The 17,948-nt window shown below is 37.6% G+C and overlaps 4 protein-coding genes across 5 annotated transcripts; 3 read left to right on the top strand and 1 right to left on the bottom strand.

The window, feature by feature from the left end:
• The first annotated feature begins 35 nt into the window (after window positions 1-35).
• LOC128260092 (vacuolar ATPase assembly integral membrane protein VMA21 homolog) lies at window positions 36-773 on the top strand. The gene is made up of 2 exons (XM_052992803.1): window positions 36-228; window positions 291-773. The coding sequence occupies exons 1-2, from the start codon at window positions 157-159 to the stop codon at window positions 534-536; spliced, it is 318 nt and encodes a 105-aa protein (XP_052848763.1). The 5' UTR covers window positions 36-156; the 3' UTR covers window positions 537-773.
• LOC128260086 (glutaminyl-peptide cyclotransferase) lies at window positions 752-3,193 on the top strand. 2 transcript variants are annotated; one of them, XM_052992794.1, is made up of 2 exons: window positions 752-889; window positions 1,911-3,193. In XM_052992794.1, exons 1-2 carry the CDS (start codon window positions 773-775, stop codon window positions 2,856-2,858), a joined length of 1,065 nt encoding a protein of 354 aa, XP_052848754.1. In that variant the 5' UTR covers window positions 752-772; the 3' UTR covers window positions 2,859-3,193. The 2 variants fall into 2 exon arrangements, with proteins under 2 accessions (XP_052848754.1, XP_052848755.1); XM_052992795.1 differs by lacking the exon at window positions 752-889 and adding an exon at window positions 1,119-1,848.
• Window positions 3,083-14,033, bottom strand: LOC128260078 (proton-coupled zinc antiporter SLC30A1). Its single transcript, XM_052992784.1, is given in 6 exon segments — window positions 3,083-4,215; window positions 4,558-4,666; window positions 4,668-5,243; window positions 5,245-5,283; window positions 7,408-7,599; window positions 13,958-14,033. Coding segments are annotated over 5 exon segments (1,569 nt in total). The 5' UTR covers window positions 7,597-7,599; window positions 13,958-14,033; the 3' UTR covers window positions 3,083-3,559.
• Window positions 14,034-14,809: 776 nt separating this feature from the next.
• On the top strand, window positions 14,810-17,813 carry LOC128260082 (NADH dehydrogenase [ubiquinone] 1 alpha subcomplex subunit 9, mitochondrial). The gene is made up of 4 exons (XM_052992789.1): window positions 14,810-14,973; window positions 15,092-15,542; window positions 16,145-16,510; window positions 17,331-17,813. The coding sequence occupies exons 1-4, from the start codon at window positions 14,934-14,936 to the stop codon at window positions 17,722-17,724; spliced, it is 1,251 nt and encodes a 416-aa protein (XP_052848749.1). The 5' UTR covers window positions 14,810-14,933; the 3' UTR covers window positions 17,725-17,813.
• Window positions 17,814-17,948: the final 135 nt, after the last annotated feature.

Genomic DNA, 17,948 nt, shown 5'->3' with positions numbered 1-17,948 from the left:
GGTATATTTGCTGTTTCGAACGGTACTACCATTTTATCATGTGACTTGTGATTTCTCAAATATTTCTGATAACCGAATGGCAGGCCAAAGCAAAAAACGAAATTAAAAGAAATTATTGCTTTTTTCAATTAACCCTGGTTTAATATAGCTAGTAAAATGTCGAATAAAACTAAGAAGAGCACCGGTGGCAACGGTGGAGGACTGAAACAAGGCCGCCAGCAATCGCACGTAAGTAACTTCATGGGTTCCAATGCCGGCTAGCTAATCCCTTGTTTATTTTGGATGCCCAGGACTCGCAGGACTACAGCTCGTTCAAGACGGTCCTGTACTATTGCATGCTCATCGTTTTCCTGCCCGTGCTCACTTTCTTCGTCCTGAAAGGTTTCGTTCTGGATCGATTCCTCGACATTTCGGAAGTCAAAGTCAATATAGCAGCTGCCGTGGGAGCGGTCGTATCATTGCACATCGCTCTGGCACTTTATATCTACAGGGCCTACTTCGGAGCATCCGGTTCCAAGGCCTCCAAAGCGGACTAATCCTCATTCACCCGGACTGTTTTCCCCATTTCCATTAACCATAGGTCGGCAAAGCACTCTTGTACATACATACTATACATATACAAATGTTTACATGCCCGCGAGGGAGGAGAAAGTCGCCTGTAAACCGTGTGTAATCGTTTTCCATTGCATAAGTTTCGATAACGGCGTGGAAAGCGAGTTGTCAAGTGTTCTGTGTGCATAATTTGTATTAAAAAAGACATAAATAAGTGAAAATGCGTGTGCTACTAAGAAATTATTCCCTGATGGAGACTGTCAAGAGATTTCTGCCAAGGCCCCGCAAAAAGATCTACAATCTGGGCGCTTGTTTCGAGTTGGTGGATATTCCTAAGGTTAGAAGTGGAACTTACTTAAAATATACAATTTTTGGGGCTTTATTTATGTGGAGGTGGGATTAAAAGAGAACAAATGAGACAGTACTTTTAGAGAGAATTTAATTTAAAACACAAACTAACTAATATAAATAAGCTTAAGATTTCATCTTGTTAAATTACAAGGTTATACGCCACAAATCATTATCTTATCAACAAATTTTTTAAATGGTCTATAATTGACCTTAAAATATTCGAAACTTTCAATATTGTATCGTATCCATAAAAAATATTACATTAGGTTGCCCTTCGAAAAAAACCATTATATGTTTCTAGTGCCCGATTACTTATTTATGGTGCTGCCACCTGTTAACGCCTAGCGTTGCCACCTGTTCAAGCTGAAAAGCAGCTGTTCTAACAGCATGGGCGTAAACATAACTACTTCTTTAGTGGGGGTAGAATTACCTTTAAATTGGCTTTCTAAAAATACCAATTAGTTATTTATTATAGGAATATCCCAAAACGTATTAAATATAGTAAATAACAAGAATGACTCACCAAAATAAGAAGTTTTATTTTGAAATATTTAACACTGTTAAACAATCTAAGCCCCTTTTGCTACGCCTATGGTTTGTTGTTTTTTGCCAAACACAAGTTTCCACGAACAGCTTGCTAAAATGATAAATTACTAGCCACGGCAGATATTTCCCAGCACATGCCGCAGTCTGCTGCAAACTCGTGCCGCAGACGCACGTCCTTGGAACTCCACACACTTGCCGCTATTGATCGGAACCACCTGTTGGGGCAAAACACTCCCACACATCAAAACAAAATACTCGGCCACGTAGTCTTTAGTCAGTCGTTTAAATATGCTCCAACGAACCACTAGAATTTGGACGCTGTGCGTGCAGACGGCTTTGATAGCCACCTTGGCCAAGGGTACCGTGCAACTCAAGGATAATCTCGTGGGGCGCTCGCAGGTCAACAGAGGTTACACCTTTCCAGCTGCCTCCTAAACCTATGTCTTCTTTACTCCCAACAGATATCCTACAATCCCAGTGAGCTTTCCGAATCCCGCTTTCTGGAGTACAGCAATCTGTCCGATAAACTGCATCTAAGGGAGGCCATCGACAATATCTTGATACCCCGAGTTGTGGGCTCGGGAAACCACAGCCTTGTACGGAAGTACATAAGCCGGAGCTTGAGGGATCTGGACTGGGACGTGGAGGTGAACAGTTTCCACGATGAAGCTCCCATCAAGGGAAAATTGCATTTTCACAACATCATAGCCACCCTGAATCCAAACGCAGAGCGATTCCTGGTGCTGGCCTGCCATTACGATAGCAAGTACATGCCGGGAGTGGAATTCCTGGGGGCCACCGACTCAGCAGTGCCCTGTGCCATGCTCCTGAATCTGGCCCATGTGCTGCAGGAGCAACTTAAGCCCCTCAAGAAAAGCAAACTCAGTTTGATGCTCTTGTTCTTTGATGGCGAGGAGGCCTTCAAGGAATGGGGACCAAAGGATTCCATTTACGGAGCCCGACACCTGGCTAAAAAGTGGCACAACGAAAAGAAACTGAACAGGATAGACATGTTGGTGCTACTGGATCTTTTGGGAGCCCCCGATCCCGCCTTCTACAGCTTCTTCGAGAACACCGAGTCCTGGTACATGCGCATGCAGTCAGTTGAAACAAGGCTGGCCAAGTTGCAGCTCTTGGAGCGCTATGCCAACAGTGGAGTTTCCCAGCGCGATCCCACACGCTACTTCCAGTCGCAGGCCATGCGATCCTCCTACATCGAGGACGATCACATACCCTTCCTGCGGCGAAATGTACCGGTGCTGCACCTCATTCCGGTGCCCTTTCCAAGTGTCTGGCATACGCCGGATGATAACGCCAGTGTGATTGATTATGCGACGACGGACAACCTGGCACTGATTATACGGCTCTTCGCTTTGGAGTACCTGCTGGGCGGAAGCGAGGACAAGTAGTCAAGTTATGCCCCCCAGTGAATCACAAATGCTCTATTTAATTACGGCCTTATCTAACTGACCTGTCCGATATGGGACATTGTTAAATGTTCTTATGCCCGCCGCGGTACCTTTGAGAGGACCCTATTGTTAACAGACTGTGTGCTTCAAAACTACTTAAGCAGACTTACAAGACACCTATCCAAATATTTTTATACCCACGTATTTATAGTTCAAAGAAAAGATTGTTTAGTTAATGACACGTCAAGTTGATATATTTTTTGTAATCTTTCGGTTGTAAATGTTTAAGACTTATATAGTACAACATATACATAGTAAATGTACCTTAAAACAAATTATTCGTAAACTAATTGCACTGGTGGGCAAAATGTAGTTCGTTGACACAAGAGTGGGGAGAAAACAGCCCCTGATTATAACCTTTTATTTTAAGTGATTCTAGGATTAAAAGATTAAAATTTCTTAAAATTAAAACATGATCGAAAATAAGTTGGTTAAAACTTAGTATTGAAATTGAACTGAAACTCTTTGCTTACATTTTACTGAATTCTCATCTGTTGTGATCAAGCGTGGCCTACCAGTGCTTCGTAGGCGTCTAGTTTTAAAAAAAGAGCTCCAACAGATATATGGCAAATTCGTAAACTAACTTAAGAACTAGCTAAAATCGTTAAGCCTTGATTCAATACTTGGTTATTTAAGGTGAATCAATCGCTACTCGTTCGAGGAGGTGGACTGTCATTTGATTTGGATGTACCCAAACAGGTCGATTCAGCATCCGACGGTGTATGTTGCAGTTTGGGCATGGATTTGGCCACTTCCTGATCTTGGCCCTTTAACAACTGGGCTGCATTCAGTTCCTTGGGTTTCTCCACAACCACTGCGCTCAGTTCGGCGCAGGATTTCGATTTTCCCATGCCATGATCGTGGCCATCGCCTTGACATTTGGTTGGAGTAGATGACTTACGGCCTCCGGGAGCATCGCAAACCTCACGGAGATCGGTGCGGGAGTCCCGGCAACAAACTTTTTCAATGCATTCCGCTGCCTGACATTGCATCAGGCATTCCAGCGAGGCAGAGGCATTTTTATTGGTGGACGGATAAAACTCCGGTTGGATGGTGACCGCTCCGATACCCTGATCATGGAAATATGCCCGCACCTGTTCGATGATCTTGAGGTAGAGTTTGGGATTCTGGAACTGGATGTGAATGGTGGCCACGTATCGATGGGCGGCCAACTGCCATATGTGCAGATCATGGTAACTGATAATCTCCGGGAATTTAATGACCAGTGTCCTCTCAAAGATCTCCAGATCGATGGAACCCGGAATTGTTTGTAGCAGGATCAGGCAGGATTCTTTCACTATAAAAGATATAACAAATAGTTTAATTTTAGACAAGATCATTTATAAAATGAAAAAGATTATGTTAATTATGCTATCGAAAACATTATTGTTAGTATTTAAAATAACAAATTGTTAAAAGGCTCTTAATTTTAGTATTGTAAATAAAAAACTGTTAAAAAGACAATTAAAACCAATTTGTATCTTTTACAAAAATAGTTGTGCTGTTGTTTAAGATATCTTCTAGAAATTGACATATTGAGCTGATATCAAAAGTTGATCAGAATGACCTATTCATTATGAATATAAAATTCTTTTGTGGTTTTATATAATATAATATAATTTGGATAATATTTACTTACTGTAGGGATAGCTGAGCGTCACGAGCAGGATACAAGAGAAAATGGAGAGCACGGGATCAATAAACTTGGCAGTATGCTGCTCATCCTCCGCCACATAGACGATTGCGGACACAAACGATCACAAATATGGTACTGGACACATCGCGCAGCATTTCCACTGCTCCCTGACGTTTGGTGGCGAAGTAAACACTACCCACCTCCGCCTCCAATTCCTCGCGTAAGTGACGATCATTTCGGGATTTACTGAGTTGCCTTTGCATTGGAGTGAGGGACAGATCCAGATTGCTGGACATGGGACGCTCAAGCACCACGTTTCCGCCGGGAGTCAGGTGCAGAAAGCTGCCCTGATGCAGCGTGTATCCGCCAATGAGCAGATATGTAAGTCCATTCAGGACTAGGCCCACAAAGCCGAGCATCATCATTGGAATCGGTAGGTGCATCGTATCTTGATGGTCGATGTGAACGAGTGTTTGCAAGGCCTCCACCACCAGGGAAAAGGATAACGACGCCAGGATAATGAACACAATCAGCATGGTAAGTATATCGATCCTGGCCCAACCAAAGGTATTACGTAGCTTTTGCTCACGGCACTCCCGTTTAGCCCGTTTTTGGGCCTCCGTTTCGGCCAGGTTAACAACCACTCCCGATCCATTGCCGTTAACGTTGACCTTGGTCTGGGTCTGATTTGGGGATCGGATTTTGAGGATCCGGCTTTTTTTTACTATGCTGAAAGATTTCAAAAAGAATGACAATAACAATTAATTAAATAGTTTATTGGTTGAAAAAAGACAATTTAGCAATAAAAGAACTTTCATGTTATAGCACAAAAATGAAAATACAGGGTTATAAAATTGGGAATTTTATCCCAATTATTGAAAAGTTTTAGTTCAGGGAAGGTAAAAAAACATCTCCCACATTTTATAACTTTTTTCAGACGCTATTTGGTGACTTTCACGGTTTGGTTTCAAATGAAGTACATTCCATTGTAATGTATTAGAATAAATTTTAATCATTTTCCGTGTACTTTTACTTATTGAGCCAATAAAGTCTATGTTGTATAGACAACATTAATTGTTATTGTCCAATTTTTTACAACTGTTGTCCAAAAACGTCGAATAGGAATAGAATCAAATGGAAAAGTGTAAACATCGTCATGCTTTCTAAGCCAAATCATAACAATTGGCATTGGCCCATCAACAATTGTTGTTGGCAGCTATTTAAACGCTCCGCTGATCGTCCGTCTGCTCCATTATATAAGCTCGGAATCGGCCCACACAACTGTCCACAACTGTCCACACCTACAGCACCGTCAACTGTTTGGAAGCTTTCGATTTCTGGTCTGTAACTCTGCGATTTTGGCCAAGTCTGGTTTGCTTTCTGCCGTTTTGGGCCTCGTCTTTGTCTTTTGCGAAACGTGCTTGGCACGCTTTCCCGTGGCGGCAACGATTTTTGCATCCATTCAATAACAAAATATTAGCTTTGGCTGCTCCATAAATTTTTAGTCGGACATTTTGCTTATGGAAGTATTCACCTTGAATTTAAATTATTTCGTAGCAAATTAGAAATGAAGAAAGATAGATTAAGCAATGTCAACGCATTTGATTAGATATTGATTATTTAAGTTGCAATATTAACAATATATATTGTAAAACTGCAAATAATATTTTAACAAAAAAAGGGAAGAAGTTTATATTGGAAAAAAAGCAGTTAAACTATGGGTAATTGTTTCAAGAATCGTTTAAAAATTATTTCAAAAATGTTTTTTAATGATTTTCATAAGTAAAAACTTTAAAGCTACACATTCAACTTTTAGTTTATTTGAAATTTGTTTTAGTAGTCAAAAAGAACAGATATTAAGTTTCTTTTCTGAAATTCTTTTTTAAAACTAAAATTAGAACACAAACTCAAAATCAATCAATTGAATGGAATCCTTTCTATCCCTAACTTATTTATCTAACATATATTGCCATTTTTGCAATCTACCAAACGATACTCATAAATTAGTTTCCCATTTGAACTAATCTGAACATAGAAACTGAGTATGACTACACTTTGTACGATATCTCCGTGTAATCAACCTATTTCATGTCACCAGCTGTGTAGATATAGGCATTTCACTTGAGTAGCCAATTACACAGCAATCAGCTGATAAGCCCAACAAAAACCGTGACCAAATTGACCGATAAGCCCAAATATTAACCAAAAAAACCACTCCCAAGAGATAAAAATTTCAAAAATTTGGACATAAATTATCGAAGTAAAGCCCCAAACAAAACCAGTTCTGCGCAAAGTAAAAAAGGTGTTTGGAATGCGTTCGATACATTTTTTGCTGGCCACAATAAAAGTTCAATGCACCAGCATCTGATTCGACTTTGCACCAGCACGCGACATTTCCTGGCCAAAAACAAAAATTAAAACCGCCAAGCAAAATAAGTCAAACTGCTCTGGCAACACAATTATTTTTTGAAAACAATCAGAGAAAAATATTTTGGTTTAAGATATTATATATATATATATTTATAGCCAAAAAAAAAAATACTTTTTGCTGTCTTTTTGGAAAAGTATTTGTGAAATAACTTATTTTGTAAATTTGTTTGTTTAGTTTCATTAAAAATGGTTTAACGGAAAGAATCATTTGCTAGCTGTCATTACATATATTATATTTTTAAATTTTGCTTTAATATAACAAACTTTATATTTATATTATTAAATTTATTCGATAGCAATTAAAGGTGAGAGAATATAAGATATGTAGTGCATAAATATTTTCGATTTGAGATCTTATTTTTAATTTACAAATCAATAATCAACAAAATGTTTTTCAGTGTACAAACAGGTTGCTCCACTTACCTTAATTGTGATGATGCAGCCGCCGAGTGCGAAAATGTTGCACAACATGTGATGGGATGCCATCAGTAGAGTGAGTCCGTGCGTCAAGTGGCTGAGGATCAGCTGGAGCACGAAGTAGCAGATCGATAGCACCAGCACCGTGTACAGCGGGATCGGCCTGCACCGCTGAAGTATCTCTTTCACCGGCATTGTCTGTAAGAGGGCATCGAAAGTGGGTGAGAAGTGATTGCTTAAATATTCGATACTTTGCGGAAATACATGTCGGGGAGGTCACAACTTGACAACGAACCCTCGTAGGTGTGATCTATATAATTGACTTAATTTATTGCTTATACAAATTTACAATTTGCATGTTTATCAACTTGTCAATCGTCATTCCATCTTATTGGAAAATTTGTGATATTTAATTTAACTTTAGCAGCTTTAGTCGGTAATAAATCGAATTTCAAAAGGGTATTTCATAAATTTCACATTAAAAATGATTTTTTTTAAACATGAAATACTTTGGGTACAAATATTGATCACTTATTTGGTTTGACTTTTCGATCAAATTATATTATAAGCATTTCCATAAGTAGCTAATCAGATTAAAAAATATTATCAAAACAAATTTCTTACACGAAAAGGGATGAACCGTTAATTATCACTTATTAGAACTAGCAAAAAACTGCCGTCACATCTATCAATAGACAGAACACCTTTTATTAGCCATTTAATTAGTAAAACCGATCGGAACTGTGTCAAGTTCAAGTGTCCAAGCGGTTTAAACGAACCGAACCATTTAGGAGCGATACTGCACTGAACCGCGCTGAACCTGCCATATTTAGGGTTCAGCCCATGCCAACCTGGTATGCAAATCGATATCATGATCATCATCATGTGGGCATGGGCCTGGGTCTGAGCTTCTCCTGGGTTGCATGCAAATGAAGATGCAAAATGGGCTCGTTTTACCTGTGGCTACCTCAGCGTATCTCGTCGAATCGATCGCTTCGATCGCCTGCGACATTGACGTAACTTTACGTGATCGTGGATATATGGCTACCGATTGTTTGTTGGCCTCCCCAGGTTTTGTTTGCCGTAATGTAACCCCAAGGTTGAACCCTATTCGGTTGACCATTTGTAATGGCTAAATGCCCTCTAGTAAAGTAATTATCGTGGAACATGTCGCGTTGTGATTGTCTTTTCGGTTAATCCAAATGGACGGTCTAAAAGTTACAAGGACTAAGGGAGTAATTAAAATCACATTTTTCCTTTGATTTTTTACAACATAATAACATAATTTTAAAATAAGGGTTGCCAAGATTCTACTGACATTTTAATTACAACAGTGATTTTTCAAACAGATGGGTGATGCCTGAGATCACTGTTTTTGCAATAAATCTTAGCTGAATTTATTAAAGTCCAAACCAATTCCTGATTTATATCCGTCGCTTCCATCTGGAATGCTCAATAAATATACTACGCAAATGAACACTATCAGCAATCATTATATTCTATTAAATGATGCAAGCCTCCCCTGCACGGTGTCGACTTTTAAATGAGCCAATTGCATTCCAAATTGTCACACGTGCAATAGCGAATAATTGGAATCGATCAAATGATATAATCTATTGTTTTAGTACCCCCATATAGGAGGCTTGTAATTAGAAGCTAAGTACAAAAGCGCTAAATGGCGCCTCGGGGGCACTAGATTGTGCACCCCAGCAAACAATCGAATGTTTCCCATACATCCAGCAGAGACATTGTTCAAATACAATTAACAAGATACTACTGGACAGGTAGCAACAAACAATTTAGATACTCCCCATAGACAAATATATATAGGGGGATGTCCACATAGTATATGTATCTCCCAGTTGTTCCACTTGCGACAGCCGCTAAATGTTCATTTCCTCAATTTGATTTCATTTTCATTGGAAATTGGAGGAGGGCGGTGGTTTGTGGGAGGTAATGGAACAGGGGCTCGAACACAAGATAACAAAAGATAAGCGGAGATACAAATACAGATACTGAGGCATGGGAAACCTTAGTTCGCTTATTGTTGGTGTAGTTGCTAGGGGATAAAGAAGATAAGAAAGTGATCCTCGAGATAAAACATGGTGTGATATAAATGGAATGTGCATTTTAAGCCTTGAACTGTAGCAAAATCAACAAAGTTTATAATTTACAATTTGTTTGGAACTTAAAATGTAAACGAATAAATAAACTTTGAAATAAAGTTAGCCAATATTTATTTGAAAGGAGCAATTATTCTTTAAAAGGAATGAAGAACAAAAAACATTTTTTTGCGGCTAAGTATAATAAAAATTTGAATTTTGGTATATGTAAGACAACACTAATATTGAATTTTATTTTGAATTAATCAAAATGGTACATGATCTTTTGATTAGAAAAAGCTTTCGAAAATATATTTAAGTATTTCAATTAATTTTGAATTTACTCTTTTCACTTGTTCTCTTTACTTTTAACGACCTACCGAAATATTTGATTGTCCTCGGAATCCGGACTTTGTTTGTTTTCGTAAAACCCAGATCGTAAATCTGCGCCAAAAGTTGACAACTTGATTGTCAATTAGATCAATACTACAACTCACTTCATCAATTGAAAGCACCAACAAAATGCGAGAGGCATGCAATAAAATTTGGGACCAATAACATTTGCTTTTTTTATTTTGATTTGCCATCAGGTGCATAAATTCTGTTTGTTGGTTTATTTGATTTTTCGTTTGGGCCGTTGCCTGCATACAAATTGAACTTGGCAACAAAAACCATTTGTACTTTGATTTTTGCGTAGATTTCGAAATTGAATTAAAAAAATACTTCCTATGCGGGTCCCTGGCCTGTTTTTTAAGCCACCAACAGCACCTATCTAATATTTTTGACCATTTCAGACACAATGACAAGGTCGCCGATGCTTTTAGAATTTGTAATGCACAAGGGGAATAGAAAACAAGCTTGATTTATTTTAAAAATCTATCAATATTGTTATTGCCGATCACTGGGATGTAGACAAAGTGTGCTGCCAATATTTTATTGCTTTGTTGTCGTTGGCAATTAGCTATTGCCTATGAGGCATATTTGAACACTTTTCTAACGCGCCAAAAGCAGACACCTGATAAGCAGACAGAGATAGTTGTCTAGCCACCTATTGCTATCTCGCCCTCATGTGATTATATGGGAATTGGACAGCTCTACTGATAAGAACGATTTTGAAACAATATCGAAAACAACTCGGCATCAGGTGGGTAAAAATACCATCGCTAGACGGTGGATTCGATGAGGAATTGTTGATAAGGAAACATGTTGCTACCGGCAAATGTTGCTAGGTAAGTTAGGAAAATTTCAATATTAGTTCAGTAGGTTTTGAAAATCTAGAATTAACATCGTTATATATTTAAAGACTATGCAAAGATACAAACTCGAATTTTTACTATCAACAGTTCAAAATAATTCGTTTCGAAAAGTTATTAACGATAATTATCTTGACAACAAAATATTAATACACATAATTGTTGACTAGGATTAAGTTTTCTTTATTTTCTAATACGCTGTGTTTCTGTTATTAACTGACTTTCGTCTGACTTCTGCCTGTCTAAATCGTAATAATGAAACTCAATACGCTTATGCAATTTCTTTTCTTAATATAGTTGTAGATAAAACTGCACAGCCCTGACCACCTGTACATAATATAAGCTGAGGCCCACAATTCAATGAAATGTTCCCATTAAAATAAACAAGAAGTGTAAAAATTTTAATTACAGTTTTATGCACCACGATCTACGTGAGATCTGCGCCTATAAATCCATGAATGAAACGCCCAGCAAAGCACTTTCCCTGGCATCCTCATCAGAAACCTGATCAAGTGGAATGAGATTTTTTGATGATATATAAACCCATTAAAATAATACACAAATTGATATTAATGCTGATTACTAAAGACCCACTTCAATTACACTTAATGACTCGCCTTTGGAAAAAAAAAATTGAATAAAATATAAACATACACTTGCGGTCAAAATTTTATATATTAAAATATTTTAGCGATTATTTCTTGAAATGCATTTACATAACTACCAAAACTCTACTCTTTTTTTTAATTAAAGCAAAAATTTTTTTTTAGGTAACGTGAACTTCTAGGTGGAAGTGATATATTTTCTCTTTTTGGTGGACTTTGATCTTTTTAGTCTGTTAATTTAATTATGATGCTAATACTATAATAACGTTATTATTTTGAAAACCCTATTTTTAAAGGCAACCACTATTATTTTGACCCATTCTGTTTGTTTATATTTTCCACAACTAACGGATGGTTAATTGTTTATAATTTTCCATTGGGAACTGCGTTCTTCAGTACTTGAGCCAAGGCCCGGATCAATTTGCATTGAATTAGCTTAGAGTGAGAATTTGTTTTTAGCTCAATCTTAGCCCCCGAGACGGTTGGATCGTAGACAGATATAACCTATAATTAGCGTTAATTTCGATCAAATTTATTTTTATACCCCGCAGATGGTGTTATTTAGCTTTAGTAATTTTTTGGGATCATATTTTTTCACATCGGTGCGAAGAGGCGCGAGGCGTCTTAATAATCACTTGCTAAATGGATTCACAGTCAGCCTGCTAACGAATCAGTCATCTATATATCTACACATATCTGAAACTGCGGCATTAAGGTCTGCTTTCGGATCCCGGTCCCAGATACGTAGGCAAATATTATTAGAACAAGGCCGAAACCCTCTTATCAGTCTAGACCACCTTCGTCTAAATGTGAGATTTTGGCTTAAAACTGGAAATTTACCGTCTTTTAGACTCTGATAAGCGGAAAAATGCGTACGTTCCTCGTACGCTGGCTATTTATAGCCGCGGCACTGTAAATTGCTTAGGAAAATTAGCTTTTCCTATTTTATTATTGTTATTATATTCACACACACGCACGTTCACGATTTAAAATATTTTGAGGCACACGCGCGAATTTTCGGGAGCGAATTACCTAGCGTTGTTTACTGCAGCGCGGCTCAAATACGAATGATCGCCAAAGCCGACGCAAAATATATAGCACACTAATTTGAGGTACAACGGGAAAGCCAAGTGAATTTGGCAAGCCGACGACTTTGTACACTATCTGTTGTTCCCAATAATAGCAGGAGTGTGTTTTAAAAAGTGGTTAAAACTGTTTGATGCAATTTTAACAACTTTCTAATAATTGAAAATGTATTTTATATTGTTATTCAACAAATTATTTTAAACAATTGTTTGATAAAACTTTTGGGTATTTGCTTACACTTAGCAGGGTATTAACAAGTTCTGGTGTATAATTCGAAGCGTTTTTTCTTACAAACAATTTCTTACAATTATAATTTAATTAAAATTTGACATGTAAAATTTATAGAGCCTAACTTTTTTATTACTACCATTATTTTAAATCAATCTGTTAAAAACAATTTCTAAATGAGAGTAATACAATGTTTATTTGAAAGGTACATATGCTCACAATATATCAAAATCGTGGTACTTATTCTAACGGTATGAAACGCAAAGAGAGATGGCGGAAAAAAGCAACAATAGCAACGACCACAGCCGGCAAAACATAAACGGAATGCCTGCGAATTGAAAGTGAGCGTAAGACTGCACGTGTGTGTGTAGAAAGGTGGAGGAAGGGGGAGAATAATACGCGAGAGAGAGCAAAAGCACGGTGATAGCGATTGTGTGGGTGTAAAAGTGCGTGAGAAGGTTGAAAGTTATCAGCTGATAGAGAGAAATAAAGGAGAAAGAGAGGAAAAGAAGGGGGCAGCAGGTAAGCTTGTATTTCGCGAGATAGATTGTATGTGCATGTCTGATCGTGTGTAAGTTTTGATGTTATCTAGGCATGTTTATGATGCTTACATATGAATATGTACATACATAGGTTTTTATGTACATATGTATGTACATACGTATGATAATCAATGCGGAATTAAGCCCACTATTGTCAAACACACTGATATAGCTCATCAAACAAACAACTGTCTGCAATAAAATAGTCCCAGAATTTTACGAAATTTATTTTTAATCAACTATTTTTAGACAGGGTGATTCAATAGGAAAAATAATAATAATAAATAATAATAAATAATAATAATAATAATAATAATAATAATAATAATAATAATAATAATAATAATAATAATAATAATAATAATAATAATAATAATAATAATAATAATAATAATAATAATAATAATAATAATAATAATAATAATAATAATAATAATAATAATAATAATAATATTAATAATAAAAATAATAATAATAATAATAGTAATAATAATAATAATAATATAAGAAAATATTTTATGCAAACAGTTGTACATACATATACATATTAATACATATAAATATGTATTTTAATTTTTGACTTTAACAATTAGATGCATTTTTTATTAAATTTAAAGCAACTTTTTACAAATTGAGCTGGTAACATTCAAAGTTCAAGAAATTTTTAAGTTACTTTAAATTGTAAAATATACAAATTTTATTCTTTTCGAAAACTCTGGACCCGGTTCTAATTAGTTTACCGGTATTGTTGAATGAAAGGACGGATTTTCTAGAAGGTATTATATTTACGACCGCAACAATGTGTATCCATATTAATAATTTTACCACAAGCTCACTTTTACTCGATTGCTTATCGACGTTGATATGAGGGCACTTAATCCCTATTTGGTAGATTTTGAACAGATAGCACTTTGTTAGTACGATGCTCTCGTGCTTACAGCTCGAAGGCGACTAACTAAATTCTTTGTCCACAGAACCCAGGCCGTGCCGAATTAAGCGATCCGCGGGCCTGCAAATTGCAATTAAACCACGCACATTAGATAAAAACTCGGCGGTTTGACTGGCTGTCAAGGCAGTTCCATTTCAACTGGGACACGGTTAGCTTACGTCTTATTTGTTCAAGACTATTCATAAATTAAGAGCCAGTTGAGTAGATTTGTCAACTATAATAACAGCTAAGCAAGTGATTAAATAAGATAACCATCACAAGGTTATTAAATTGTAACAAACCAAACTGTAAGGTAATTAGTAAACTTACTTTATTCTTTCTTAAAAATAAAATTTTCATATCACATATATTTATTAAAAAAAAAACCACAAATTAGTCAATTTATCAACAGATAATAGGTAAATGAATACAAACATTTTAAAGATTAATTGTTAAGTTTAATACATGTTGTATGGAATTGTTTGTAATAAATCTTTTTGAAACTAGCTCAATTTGATTTAAAATATGAATCTGCAAATAGTCCGTTATTTCTTAAATCCGATCTTGTTCAACAGTCTGGCAACCACACTCTTCTCTACATTTGACAAGAGCCACTCTTATTTTTGGTATATTAAAATAATGTTTTTAGTATTACCTGTCACCACACTACGGTATATTTTAATGGTTGAGACGCGGTCACACTGGCTTGGAGCAAAACTGCCCGAAATAAAATAGGATTTTAAGCGTTTAATTTACCCAATCGAGTTGGTCCAGTGCGCCGGTACGAAATGGCCGCCATAGTACTAACCCGTAATCTCCAGCTGGCCAGTGAGTAGCGTCGCCTGCGGGCAAAAACATCCGGGCAAACAAATTATGTAATATGAGTTCTGCCACCAATGTTGTGGCTAATTTTTGGTTCATTTTCGGTTAAATTCCCGATACTCAGAGCACCATGGCAATGGCGTGGTTGGAGTTCTGTGCCTGCGTGGATATTCCGCCGCCGCTGCTCCGCCGGAAGATGGTCCGCGTCCGCTGAAGACCACGAATCCGGCTGCCATGAAGCGCGGAACTGGAGGACGAAGCAGTTTCAATGGGATTGTGGCCACGGTTTTCGGAGCCACCGGATTCGTGGGTCGCTATGTGTGCAATAAGCTGGGCAAATCCGGCACCCAGATGATCCTGCCCTACCGCGGTGACGATTCCGATGTCATACGCCTGAAGGTCACCGGCGATCTCGGCCAGGTGCTGTTCCACTTCTACAACCTGGAGGATCCCGCCTCCATTCGCGAAGCCGTCAAGCACTCGAACGTGGTCATCAATCTGGTGGGCAGGGACTTTGAGACCAAGAACTTCAAGTACAAGGATGTCAATGTCAACGGAGCCGAAAGGATTGCCAGGTGAATATTATATACTTTATCAAACATACTTGTAATAAGTCTAATGGTTCAGCAGGAACCTAAATGTTATGGTATTTGACTTGACAAACAGTCCTGTTTTGAAAATTTTACTTAAAGGAAATGAATTTGAATGTTATTTAATTGTGTAACTGCAGTCTTGAATTGTTTAATAAGCCCTGACTTCCATAAACTTATAAAGCAACGAAATATCCAATAAGCATTTATAAATAATACAAAAGCACTGAACGCAACAGAAAATAGATCTGTTTTAAAATCTAGTTAGATATACTTATATATATATATACGAGTGAAGAAATATGTATGTTCACTCAGAAATAAAAAGTAACCCCTGGCGTGATACACAAAACTATTTAATTAAGAATTTGATGGACATAGTCAAGTTTGAAATAATGTTTTTATGTGTATGCAGTAGGATAGAAGTTAATTAATAGACAATGGCCCTAAAAAAACAGATTTTCCATTAATAAAAAGCTTTTCAGGAAATGTTATAGTCTTTCGGCAAAATACTTTATAGAAAACAAAATCTAGTGAAACTTAGCGTCTTGTAAGCTTTTACTAATCGAATGTTGTCTTTATTCTAGGATTTCCCGCGAGGCTGGAGTGGAGCGCTTCATCCACCTGTCCTCCCTGAACGTGGAGGCCAATCCGCAGGATCTGTTCGTCAAAGGCGGCAGTGAGTGGCTGAAGAGCAAGTACGAGGGTGAGCTGCGCGTGCGCGACGCCTTCCCCAACGCCACGATCATCCGTCCGGCGGATATCTACGGGTCCGAGGATCGCTTCTTGCGCTACTACGCCCACATCTGGCGTCGTCAGTTCCGATCGATGCCGCTGTGGCACAAGGGCGAGAAGACTGTGAAGCAGCCCGTTTACGTTTCGGACGTGGCCCAGGCCATCATCAATGCCGCCAAGGATCCGGACTCCGCTGGTCGCATCTACCAGGCCGTGGGGTAAGTCAAACTCTCCAACGAGAAGCTTACTATGTAACATTTTCATTAAATTACATGTTTACTGCTTAATTGATAAAACTGTTTTTAAAGCAACAAGCAATTACTCTTTAATTTTAATTGCTTTGATTATAACCAGTGTTGGGAAAGGTACAAGTTTTTTGGTAAAAGGTATTTGTGAAAATAAGTACCTAGGTAAGGTAAAAGAAAAGTATCTAGGTAATGTAAAAGGTATAGCAAAGGTAAAATAAAAACATTTTTAATCATTTTTTTAATACTCAAGAAGTTGTAGATAAATTATGATATATATTATTAAGTCTGGTTGTAGAAAAAAGTAAAAAAATCATATTTTATCATGCACATGCGGTTTAATTAACTTTATTTGTATTCAAATTATGCTATTTTTATAAGCATATTAGCGAAAATTAAAATAAGTTAATGATATAAAGCCTTTTTGAAAACCAAACAAAATATATTTCAGTACCTACATAAATACCTAACATAGCCAGTTTTTTTATTACAAATCAAATCTTTACCTAGGTAAGGTATAAGGTAACATAAATTGTAACCTAAGTAAGTACCTTGGTACATAAATCAAGGTACACCCCAACACTGGTTATAAATTATTATAGTTCAGAAATTGTCTGCAAAAGAATAATGTTAGTTTAATTACGATTTCTTTATTATTGAAGAGCATAAAGATTTCTGTGTTTATTTTTAAATTGCATACTTTAATTATCCAATTCTATATCAGAACTACAAAATGTATCAGAACTACATAATTTGTGAGATTCCTCCAAATAATTGCTGTTAACCTTTTCAGACCCAAGCGCTACCAGCTGAGCGAGCTGGTCGACTGGTTCCACCGCCTGATGCGCAAGGACCAGAAGCGCTGGGGCTACATGCGCTACGACATGCGCTGGGACCCCACCTTCCTGCTGAAGGCCAGGCTGAACAGCTGGATCTGCCCCGGCGCCCCGATCGGCGGCCTGCATCCTGCACGCATCGAGCGCGAGGCTGTCACCGATAAAGTGCTGACTGGAGTGCCCACGCTGGAGGATCTGGGCATCAACCTGACCACCATGGAGCAGCAGGTGCCGTGGGAACTGCGTCCCTACCGCGCGGCCCTCTACTACGACGCCGAGTTGGGCGAATTCGAGACGCCATCGCCGCCCAAGTGCATCGAGGCGCGCGACGAACTGCGTCTGTTTGCCTAAGCGGGATGTGGCTGTTGTCTGTGTTGATTGGAAATTTTTAGTTGGATTTGTTAAGGCGATGCGTCAATAAAGAGAAGTCGACAGATTAAGAGTGATTTTCTTAAGAAATGATTGATAATATTTGTGAAAAAGGTCACAATGTGCTATGAAAAATGCTATTGCGAAAATTGAGTGGACAAACATGCGAGTGACTAAGATGTATAAATCAATTTAGTTTCTGTTTG

Source organism: Drosophila gunungcola (genome assembly GCF_025200985.1).
Source record: "Drosophila gunungcola strain Sukarami chromosome 3L unlocalized genomic scaffold, Dgunungcola_SK_2 000014F, whole genome shotgun sequence".
NCBI lineage: Eukaryota > Metazoa > Arthropoda > Insecta > Diptera > Drosophilidae > Drosophila > Drosophila gunungcola.
This window is presented reverse-complemented; position numbering and strand designations above follow the sequence as displayed.